This window comes from Lycium barbarum, chromosome 10, assembly GCF_019175385.1.
Source record: "Lycium barbarum isolate Lr01 chromosome 10, ASM1917538v2, whole genome shotgun sequence".
In the NCBI taxonomy this organism is placed as follows: domain Eukaryota; kingdom Viridiplantae; phylum Streptophyta; class Magnoliopsida; order Solanales; family Solanaceae; genus Lycium; species Lycium barbarum.
Window position 1 is genome coordinate 41,977,677 of NC_083346.1, and position 12,121 is coordinate 41,989,797.

A 12,121-nucleotide genomic window follows, 5' to 3' on the forward strand; every position below is an offset into this window, starting at 1 on the left:
GCCCTTAATTTTCTTCATTTTGTCAAAGAAAGTCCTGATGATTTCTTTGTGCGATTCAATTGGTGTCATTTCTGGATACAGTGAGAATCATATAACCCAGCCTAGTAACTAAACAAATGATGGTATATGAAAATCAAATACTGTTATAGCTATGCTTCTCAAAATGATAGTGTCTAATAATTTTGCTTATAAAGTTACCAAGATTCAAAGACATAATTTTACTTATAACGTTACCAAAATACAAAGACATTCTATTATAAGGAACATTAGTCATTATAAGTCTTTTACATAAACTGTGGAACCAATACTTGGTCGAAGTCTACTGCTCATAAAAGCTAAAAGTGGCTGAGATTGTAATTCAAATTTGTTCCAAAAATATTTCCTTTTACAGCATTAGAATTACACAATCAATTCGCTCCAAAAGAACATAATATAAGTTCAATTAGATTCAAATCTGGAGCTATTAAGAAGTCTTGTGTTACCTGATTATTAACATTTAGAAGATCATAAATACCATTTATGTCTTCAGCTGAGTAATTCTTCCTTGTCCTATAATAGAGAATTTGTTGGTTCTATCAATATTTTTGTAAAATTTCTTCACTGGCTCTACAAAATATCCACCTGGTTGTTTCACAAACTCCTCTCATTCATAATGGGTGATGGTGTCCTAGTCTCATTCTCCATCACTGTATAAAAAAACATTCTCCTTTCATGAATTAGAATTACTGATATTTTGGTCTAATCATCAAAAGTGAATGAAGAAGAAGCCTGTAAAGTACGTTTTGGTGGCATTTCGAGTTGGAAAACAAAAAAAGGAGAAATTGAGAGGGGAAAAAATAGAGAGAAGACTGGGATGAAAGAGAAATTGGAGATGTTGAAGGGTGGAGTATTCCGATCACCAAACAGTGAAGGTTAATTTATTCGGCAAAGGGTCGTATATACCCCTGTACTATCTCAAAATAGTTGTGCGTATCCTTTGTTTGCTTTTTTAATGATATGTATCCCTACCGTTAGCGTTTTGGTCATATATATACCCCCGCGTCTAACGGCTCCATTTAACAGGAACACGTGGCACGATCTCAACGGCTCCAATTATTTTCTTTTTTATTTAATCTAATTATCATTAAAAAATTATTTTAAACCAGAAAAGGGCTATTTCTTAAAAATGTGGCTATTTCTGAAATTCAAAATGTGGGATTTCTTCTTCTTCTCCAATTAATTTGCAACTGAAATTCACCCAAAACCCCACCGAATTCTTCACCTAATTATCCCAAATTTCAAATATCAATTCTTCAAGATTTAACCGATCTTTTTCAATAACATTCACTAGAAACAAAGCTCCTTTGAAGAAACCCAAAATTTGAACTTGAAGCTTCAAGTTTCATTAATGGTTGTCCATGGAGTTTCTGTTTTTTCTTCACGTTCCAGCTTCTCAAGACAAGCTTTAATTACAATTTTTAGATTCAATTATCAATACACAATTTATTCCAACAAATTTTTCACCATTTTGAATTTTTTTTTCGGCCACCATTTTCGTATGCAAGAATCTAATTGTAGAGTTCATGAACCTTATGGGCAGATTTCAAAGTGATTTTAATTTTGGATCCATGAATATACCGTTGCAGTCGTCGGATGCCGGTGGTGGAGCTTCACCGGAGATTAGACTTTCTAATTTTTTATTTTTTATTTTGTTTTGTGTTTTTTTTTTTTATGATAAATTGGATTAAATTAAAAAAAAATGGTTGGAGCCGTGAGATCGTGCCACGTGTCCCTGTTAAACGGAACTGTTAGACGCGGGGGTATATATGACCAAAACGCTAACGGCGGGGGTACATATTATCGAAAAAGCAAACAGAGGATACGCACAACTATTTTGGGATAGTACAGGGGTATATATGACCCTTTGCCGTAATTTATTCAACCCATAGTCCCTTCTACTTTATAGAAAGCTTAATTTTGTAGGGTTTTATTTTGAAAAAGGCAAAAGTCATAGATAGCCCCTAAACTTTACCACATTTTCTTCTGGGCCACCTAAACTGAGGGTTGTACCTATTGGGTACCTAAACCAGTCTAAATTGATCCTATTGGGTACCTTTTACCTATGTGGCGCTTACGTGGCGCAGCAATTGATTCCACTTTTTGTTGGGCGCGTGAACAGCCCTTTCATCCTTTTTTTTTTTTTTTGGTTAAAATTTTACCTCTTTTAAATAAAATTTAATAGATAAATTAATAAAAAAACTAACCCACTTCCCCCCCCCCCAGCCGCCTGTCTATCCCCTCCCCACCCCACTGTACGTTCCTTTTTTTTCTCTTCTTCTTCAGTGTAGTTCTCTTCTCCTTCTTCTTCCTTTTTTTTTTTTTAATCCACTGTACGTTTCTCTTCCTTTCTTCTTCTTCTTCCTTTTTTTTTTTTTTTCCTCTTCTTCTTCTTCATTATAACACTTCATTTCTTTTAATTATTTATATAAAATTAATTTTTGAATTGGATGTTAATTTTTATCACCATTTTTTTTGTCCTTTTTAGATCTGAAAAGTAGCATTACCATCTTGTTCACCGGAAAAAATGGGGATTCACCATTATTATGACTCGTTCACCGGAAAAAATGGGGATTCACCATTACTATGACTCTTTTTTTTATCTCACCTTTCATTAAAGGTTGGTGGGTCTTGTAAAGACATTAATAGACCTAAATAAGAGAAGAAAAGGAAAATAAATTATTGGTGGGGTGGGGAGACGGTGGTTGGGGGCGGTGGTGCGGCGGCCGGTAGTGGGGGAGCGGCGGCCAGTTGGGGGGGGGGGGGGGGGGGAGGGGGGGCGAAGGAGATGAAAATTGGGGGAGGGGGTGTATAATTTATTTTTTAATTATTATGATGGACCCCACCGCCACGTGTCACATTTTCATTGGACAAAGTTGTCACATCATAGAGAGTGTAATACACTCTTAATTTTGCTGATTATTGTGAAAAAGGTACCCAATAGGATCAAATTTATATTGGTTTAGGTATCCAATAGATACAACCCTCGGTTTAGGTAGCCCAGAGAAAAATGTGGCAAAATTTAGGGGACTATCTATGACTTTTGCCTTTGAAAAAAAGTACTTTCTCTATTAATTGAGGCAAAAATGCTACTAAATTGGCTCATGTTTTACTTTCTTACCTAGTTTGACCCACTTTATATATAACTTATTTCTTTTCATTCCTTAGCCCAACCTTAAGATAGTAATAATGATTGGTTAAACTTTCACAAGGCATAAAACAAAATCTGACTTAAACTTCCTACAGGTACACAAACAGATATCAAACCTAAAACTTATATGTGTACAATGAGTAACACCAAAACCAATCATCATTGTACATGCATAAAAGCCAAAAACACAAGTTATATAAAACTTAAATTCGAATTTGTTAGTTGTTTGGATTGAGTGTCGTTCCAATCAATTGAAAACATCAAGAGAAGTTTAAAACTTAAATTTTAAATGTTGGGGAGTATATTTGAGTTAAATTTCAGATCTGGGGTTTTTGAGTTTGTTAGTTATTTGGATTTCCAATCGATTGAAAACATCAAGCGGAGTTCAAAATTCAAATGTGAAGTGATTTAGAGTAGATTTGAGTTATAATTTAGAAGAAGCTCAAGGAAGAAGGTGAAGTTAATTTTTTTTATAATAGTGTATAATAATGTATAATAGTGCATATGGGTATATAAACACAGTTTATACACTATTATACACCTATATACATAATGTACCTGTCTTTGTATATAAGTGTATAACATTGTATAAAAGTATAAAAACGTCTGTAGCTTGTTCAAAATCAATCCAAATCTCTATTAAATGACTTCAAATTTTGTAAACAACCTCCTATATATTTCTAACAAGTCAAACAACACCCACTCTAAATTTCTCAAATAATCATATTCGAAATTTAAACTCACTTATTTAAGTTTGTTAAACAATGATGGATTATCTTAAAAATCTAATTTTCACAGCCCAAATGGACTTGGTTTGTTGAACTAAAATTGAATATGGTATTTCTTTTTCCCTTGTTAATTTTCCCCCTTTTTGCTAGTATAGTCAACTTCCCCTAGTTTCTCTTTCTACTACTATTTCGATTTTATATTTTCTTATTGTTTTAATTAGACCCATTTGGTTTACCTTAATCTTCTTGTTGTCTTCATTGTGTTTCAATTGATGAATAGTGGATTCGATCATTTTTTTTTTCAACCGCTTTTGAATTTGAAAGTGATATTTAATGGAGGTTTGAAATTATTTGATGGGAGAAGATCAACACCATGTTCTTCCGCTTTGAGCCTATTGTTTTTGGGCTACAACTTTGCAAACTTGTATACGGGTCATCATATTGCAATGTATGTTAGTGGACTGCTTAATGCTGAAATTTTCTCTAATTAGGATTATTTGATGTAGTTAATGTTTATCATAAGTCCAAGTGGGTTCGACACTCTATTACTTATCAACCACGTATATTTGCGTGAGAGCAACACCTATCAAACGGCCTCTTAGTTTTAATCCTAACCATAACCTACACATTATCAATCGATAGCTGAGAATAAGATTGGCCTAGTGGCTTATAGAAGTGACTAGTAAAATGCAATCCAAGGACTCAAGTCCAAAGTAATTGGACAACATTAATTGGGCCTTAGCTAGTGGTTATCATCAATCTGTGTTAAAAAACGTAGAACTTCATCCTTTCTACTACCCCTTGTTTTGAATACTCATTCTTCTTTTGATTTCTTTGAATCTGAAACTCTTTTTAGAGATGAACGAAGAGATCAAAATTATCCTTAGTGATAAAAAACTTTGTCATGAGAATCATATTAAAACCAAGCGAATAATACAAATGATTTGTGAAGTTTACATTTTCGTGGCGAAGGAAGAACTTAGGTACAAATTGCAAAAGAATGAACTCTACACGGCGAGAGATTAATAGAATCAAATAAGTATAAAATCCTAGAACATCCACTTCTTTTCTTTCTTTCTTTCTTTCTTTCTCTCTCTCTCTCTCTCTTTTTTTTTTTTTTTTTTTTTTTGTCTTTCTTAATCAGCACGAATGTTGGGCGTTACTGGCTCTTGAACCAGTGCAAATTTTCCATCCTAAAAACTTTACAAATGAAATGTTGATTTGTTTATAAAAGAGGATTTCGAGAGTGATAATAATGTTTGTTATTCAGTATCTCGGTTGTTCAAAAAGTTTGATTGTTACATTATGGAAGCTAGCCATGCTCAAAGTCGTTACCGTAGTTACAAGGAGGGAACGTCGAAGAAAAAGCTATTAAGTGAAGTCGTAATAAGGTAGCTACTATAAAATTTCTTAATTAAACACGAGAACCTTGGTGTTGTGATTGTCACACCTTTAGCACATAGATTGATATCTACAGGTTTTCTGCACATGGTTTTGAAGCTTTTGTTTTCTTTTTCGCCAGCCAGACAAGTGATTCCTCAATTGGGTAATGAAATATTGATATGTACCTACCAACACTTTCATTTGGTTTCTGCCATATGTTTTAGTTCAAAGTTTTATGAAAAACAGACTGTCCCAGTCTGATTTATGATCCTGCCCGCCACATGTTCTCCCTCTCCATCTCCATCCAGATTAGAAAAAAAGATATAATTTAAGCAAGTGAATATAAAAAAATTTGTATCCATTACTTCTTTATGTAAAATAATACTTAAAATGAACTTAATACAGTTACGTATTTTGTTAAAAAATTAATCACCTATTTATATAACTAGATTTAAAAGTACGTAGGTTAATTTGTCCCATTAAAGCGCTTAACTCAGACAAACATATGTTCTCGCGTTGCTTATGAATTTTTTGTTTTAGTTTTATAGCATATAGCATTTTAGATTTATTAATAATTGCATGACATTTCATAGTAGGGACTAAGATGTGAAGTTAATTAGTGGCCGTAATTTTTCTTATGCAACTCTTGAGACTTACGACCTCACTACTTGTTTAGTAAATTTCCTACTAAAATCAATTCTACTTATCCGACTCATGATCTACCTACTTATTATCTAATGATAATGCACTAAATTAATTACCACTAACACATGCTCGCATGCATATAGACGTTGTTAAAAGGTTATCTTACGGGCACAATGCTTAGATAAATTTTACCTTATATGTATTGTATCTGTGAGTTAACTATTAATTGTGGAGAGAAAATCCTTAAATATATAAACAGATCATCTCAAAATTAAACTTGAAGCATAGATTTTCTTCCATCAGTGTTTACCATCTTGATTTTTCTATTCATGCATTGTTCAGCTCTTATCCAATTGATTTCTTTCCCACATTATTCACCTCCCACCCACCCCCATCATATGTAGATATAATGGTTTTTGTATGTTTGTGTGTGTATATGAGAATTGGTGAAGATACAATACGCAGCTAGAGATCAATTGAACAAGGAGAAGAAGCTTAATTATAAGTTACAATATACGGTTCAATATTTATGCTTAATTAGAAGCTCATATGTTAGCCATTGATAGAAAGGGATAGACAGGAAATGAATACATCTAATTAGCTGCCTGATTGATAATAATAATCTCTTTTTTCTTGCTTAAAAAATTACAAAGAAGAGAAAAGTAAAAAATAAATGAAATTGGAAATTAATTAGAAGAGCCACTGCAGATCTCTAATAATAGCATTGTTCTGAGCAGCCTAATCATCCTCGTTTGTTATTTGATCCAAACACCACCTTTCTCCAAATCTAATTGCTCTTTGCCATCACCCTTTTGATCATAAATGTACCTATTCCACAGCCAAACAAACTGGATTTTTGTAATATCAGTTTTCGATTCTCATTTAACAACCACTAGCTAATTATTTATTCAAATACTAAGAAATGATCAGTGAAAAAAATGAAGAGAATCTCAATGAGATTCTTATTCTACACAATCTCGAGGATTGTCACATGGTCATGTTCCAAAGTGACTGTATACCATGTGACCTCAGGACTTGATTCTTTGTAAATTATAGTAATCATCAACGTAGTAAAAGTACTTTATTGATTTTTCACATTTCATACTAATTACTAAAGTATATGAAAAATTATCTCTCCTCTAACAAGTCTAGATGGTACTAAGGCAAATGTTACACTATCATTTCAAACTTAATTTGATATTTTACTAACTAGATATTACATTTTCATAGCATTTTAAACTATTATCTTAAATGTTCTTATACTAATAGTTATCCTAACAATATACTTTAAATAACAACACAAATATAAATTGGTCTAGTTTATTGGGAGGGGACTAGTCTAATCTAAAGAAGAAAATTTTACATTTTTTACCCTAGTTGACCTATGGGAATGATGAATATTTATCTTTATAGTATACTTCCTCTGTTTCAATTTATGTGAACTTATTACTATTTGAAAGCCTTCGAGGTAGATGTTTGACCATGTTTTCTTTACATTTTTTCTACATTATTTGAATTATAAATTATGACGACTTATAATACTCTTTATATAATTTCTACATATAAAAATTTTATTTTTACAAACTTAAAAAATCTATGTCAAAATTTAAGGTCAATTATAAAATTTGACCCTCTTATTTCAAAAAAGTTCACATAAATTAAACGGAGAGAGTAAGATTTATGCCACTCTGTAGTAGATTTGACATTGAATATATTTTCCTTAGACAAAGACCACGTGGATGTGCGTTGGAAAAGGGGTCCCGGGCCATTAAGAAATTAATATAAGCCCATGTGAGGCCCACGTGAGAGAATCATTTATTTTGACTAAATATTAGTATGGGTAATAGTGGAGAAAATTTCATACATATTTATAGTTTAGAGCATAATTACGAAATATAGTTATAGTTTGCGTATTTACGAAATATAATTACAATTAGGGATGTATCAGCGCATGCAGTTGCACCGGATTAGCTGAAATCGGGGGTATCAGTTGTATCAACTCTTACTGTATATCGCATATAATCGCACTGAATTAGCTGAAATTTGCAGGTAGCAGTTGTATCATCGCATATTGTATCAACTGAAATCGCACATATGCATAACTTATGGGCTAATACAGTTTTCTCTTGCGATATCGATATCAACTATAGCTAACAACAACAACAACAACAACAACCCAGTGAAATCCCACAACGTGGGGTCTGGGGAGGGTAGAGTGTACGCAGACCTTACTCCTACCAAGGTAGGATGGCTGTTTCCGAGAGACCCTCGACTATAGCTACCTTTCTTAAATACAATCTAAATATTTACTACGTCGCAATCGCGTAATTTTTTGTTAATAATAAAATAGGTACCTGCAGTAGGAGGAACTGATGTGGACTTTGACATAAGGGCAGGGACAGCAGCCATTGGGCCAGCAGCTGTTGGAGAGTAGATATGGGCTGGAAGGCCCATTGTCTGTGTCTGATGATGATGGTAGTGATAGTATGGATACATTGGCATCAATGTGTTGCCACCCATCATTGGCTGACCTGGATACACTTGAGAGAAATGTCCACCATTCATGTAGGCCCCACCAGTGTAGCTTAGCTTCTGTGCCAATGAAAACACACTCCTTTAAGACTTCAAATCTTCAAAATGGAAAAGGAAAAAGAAAAAAGCCAAATGATGAAAATTTGCTTCCCTTTTTTTTTTTTTTTATGTTGGTTACTTACATGATTGTAATTCATGTCTGTGGCAATGTAAGCTGGAGAATACCTGCACAAATACCAATAGTCGAAATAATTATGTCTATATTTCAATTTATAAGCTAGGAAATTCTATAGAACAATTGCTCCGTTGAATCGTTGTTTTAACTAAATGTAAAATAAATATTGGAACATGTCGTGCTTCCTTCCAGAATTTCCAAAGTAGTATCCCTTGATTACAATTTATGCCGCGACGTTTCTATTTTGGGTAGTCAGAGTATTTTTTTTTTACCATGCCTCTCTCAAAATATTTTTCAAGTATTTGAAATCATTAATTATTATGACTTAGAATATTTTTTTATTTCTGCATATATAAATTTTATTTAAAAAACAAGAACAATTTATGCTCGAGCCACACATTACTTTGACCCTCGTACCCAAATCATTGCCACTTAAAGGAAAATGGAGACTATTGTTAATAAGATAAATTGGATGAGACACTAAACTAGAACAATGTGGGCATCCAAATCAAAATAAAAAGAGAAGAGGGTTAGAATTTAATATATACGTACCCATAGAAAGGAAGTGGTTGATGATGGTGCTGATGGTGAAATGGTGAAGCCGAAGCTGCAGCTTGTGGTGCCGCAGCAGGATAATACCACTGCACGTGACTTGCAGGTGATGCTGAATTGGCCCTTGGTCCTACCACATTCGGTCCTTCAACATTTTTCAATAAAAAAATACAAATTAGATAGTTTATCATGGGTAACAACTGTATCCGACATTCACACCAAATCGATAGATGCGTGTCAGATGTTTGCACATAAATTTTCGCACTTCATTATAATTAATTAATTTTACTAAATCACTTAACCACGAAAAAGAGTAGCCCGATACACAAAGCAACCCGTGTTAGCAGGATTGAGGGAAGGGTCACATCTCAAGGGTTGTGATGTAGACCGTACTAATGCAAGCATTAATGGCTATTTCTACGGTCCGAACCCGTGACCTATAGTCACACGGAGTAATTTACCGTTGTTCTAAGGCTCCCCTCTAATACACTTAACCATGATAAGTTGATTTATTTGATGTAAATAATGATACCAATAAACTTTCACCGTTTAATACTTAACATGCTTTTATGTTAACTATCACTTAATCTTTGATAAATTATAAAAATTTAATTGCTATAATAAATATTTCCATAATAAGTATATATTGGTACCTTGGGGAGGAGGAGGAGGAGTAGTAGTAGTAGTGATAGAGGGAGAGGGTCTGGAACGCCGTGCGCCCAGAGATGCCAGATTGCAGTTGGCTCGACGGCCATTGATAATGGGAGTTGCATCCTCACATGCCTTTTTGGCTGATTCTGCCTCCTTAAAAGTCACCTATATAAAAAAGGGGAAAAAAGATTGAGGCATTTTAAATAAAAAGTAAAAACACTATATGCTTAAATTGTTAAATTTACATTAATGATAGAATATTTACTTTTTTTTTTAATTTAGAAATATTATAGCATATTTATTTTCCTTTTAAGTCTAGCATCTACATTAATTACAAAATATTAATTTTCTTTTAATTAGTACTCATAAGAAAAATAATATATTTCCTTTTATTTTTTGCCCTTTAGGTCTCTACTTAGTGATATAGTCTTTATTTCGAATGCAAGAATCAATGTGAGTTTTCATTCATTCTCTCCTTAATTTCTTCGTTCCATAACATAAATTCCAAAGGGTAAAAACTGTTTTTTATTTATTAAAAAAATGATAAGCTGTATGCACTAGCATACAATCAAGTTACTTATACAGATAATGTCCAAAACACACGTTAATTGGTAAGTTGATTAAAATTAACTAATTTGCCATGTTCTAATCTTGTAAAAAATTGTCGCAGAAGTTTTGGTAGGAGTATAATTTAAACAACACGGAGGTACATGATTCCGATGCACAACAAAGATGAAATTAGAAGTATGTTTGGATTTGTATAAAAAAAACTGTGTCTCATGAGTCATGAGTAGTCACGACATAGATGAATCTTTTGAAAGACGCAACTCAATTATCTACCCTAGTGGTCCATCACTCAAGGGTGTTTATTATTTGACAATCTTATCATAAATATGTATATCCATATATAATTAAAGAGAAGGATGAGGGGAGTTAACATACAAAGCCATAGCCCTTGGATCTGCCGGTGAGCTTGTCAGAGATGATGACAGCTTCCAAGATTTCACCGTACTTATCAAAGTGCTCTCTCATGGCTTCTTTGGGAGTTTCCCATGCCAGCCCTCCCACAAACACTTTTGTCAACGTTGTATCTCTCTCACCCACCATGTTGTTGTTGTGATGCTGGTTAATATTGCTCATCGTCATCTCGATAAGCATGCACAAAAAATGGAAGAGAGACAGAATAATGAATGAAGTTTATTTGGAGTTTTAAGGACAGACAATAGAGGATTTGAAAGGAGAACTTCAAGACTATATAAACTTGGGAAATAGGAAGAGGAGTGGGGTGAGGGGGAAGTTAAGGGGGTGGGTGTTGGGACTGGGAGATTGATGGAATATGCATGATATTATATCAGAGTATATTAATTTTTATATTATCGTGTAAAAAATATTTATACTATTAAATTATCTTAAAGATTTTTACTGCTCATAAAATTAAGAATAAGACAAATTATAAGATATTAAAGATAATGATAATATACAAATTATTTACACTATTAAGGGTCATTTGGTTGCTGGTTAAAGTTATGAAGATATTGGTTATTCAGGCATTAGTTATGCAGTAGCAGGATTTAGTTATACAGGCTACAGTTAGTTAATTATATACTCCCTCCGGATCAAAAAGACTGTCTACTTAATCATTTGCACACCTCTTAAAAAAATACTAGTTTCTAGAAAAAAAAATAGGTAATTTGACTAAACTGTCTCTAATTAAATAGGTATTGGGATTTGAACACATAACACTTAAAAGGGGGTAAATCTGAAAAACTAAAACTAATTCTTTCTTGATTTGCTAAGTGGACACTCTTTTTGACTCAAGAAAAAAAAAGGCTAAGCGAACACTCTTTGAGATTTGATTACAGAACACTTAATAAGGGCAAATCTGAAAAACTAAGGTTAATTCTTTCTTGATTTGCTAAGTGGACGCACTTTTTGAGCCAAGAGAAAAAGGCTAAACGGACACTCTTTTTTATCCGGAGGGAGTATTAGTTATTCCATCTTTTATTCTGCATAAAATAATATATAGAGTATCTCATAACTATTATACATGTAATAGTTATGCAGGTTTGCGAACTGGTTACCGAAATCGTACTTGATGTGTTTAATTTTGTATATAGCAACTAAAACACTACTTAACGTGATGTTAATTATACTAATTTTAATACGTGAATAACTTACTTTTTTTTAACCCACAACCAAACAACCCCTCAATGTATATGAATTAAATCCACGTGTATGTGTACACACAGCAGGCACATAGAACTTAGT

The 12,121-nt window shown here is 33.1% G+C and overlaps 1 protein-coding gene across 1 annotated transcript; it reads right to left on the reverse strand.

The window, feature by feature from the left end:
• Nucleotides 1-6,552: 6,552 nt before the first annotated feature.
• LOC132614480 (probable RNA-binding protein ARP1) lies at nt 6,553-11,148 on the reverse strand. The gene is made up of 6 exons (XM_060328940.1): nt 10,796-11,148; nt 9,856-10,018; nt 9,203-9,347; nt 8,658-8,700; nt 8,298-8,535; nt 6,553-6,791 (listed from the first exon to the last, which is right to left on the reverse strand). The coding sequence occupies exons 1-6, from the start codon at nt 11,009-11,011 to the stop codon at nt 6,772-6,774; spliced, it is 825 nt and encodes a 274-aa protein (XP_060184923.1). The 5' UTR covers nt 11,012-11,148; the 3' UTR covers nt 6,553-6,771.
• Between the last annotated feature and the right edge of the window lie 973 nt (nt 11,149-12,121).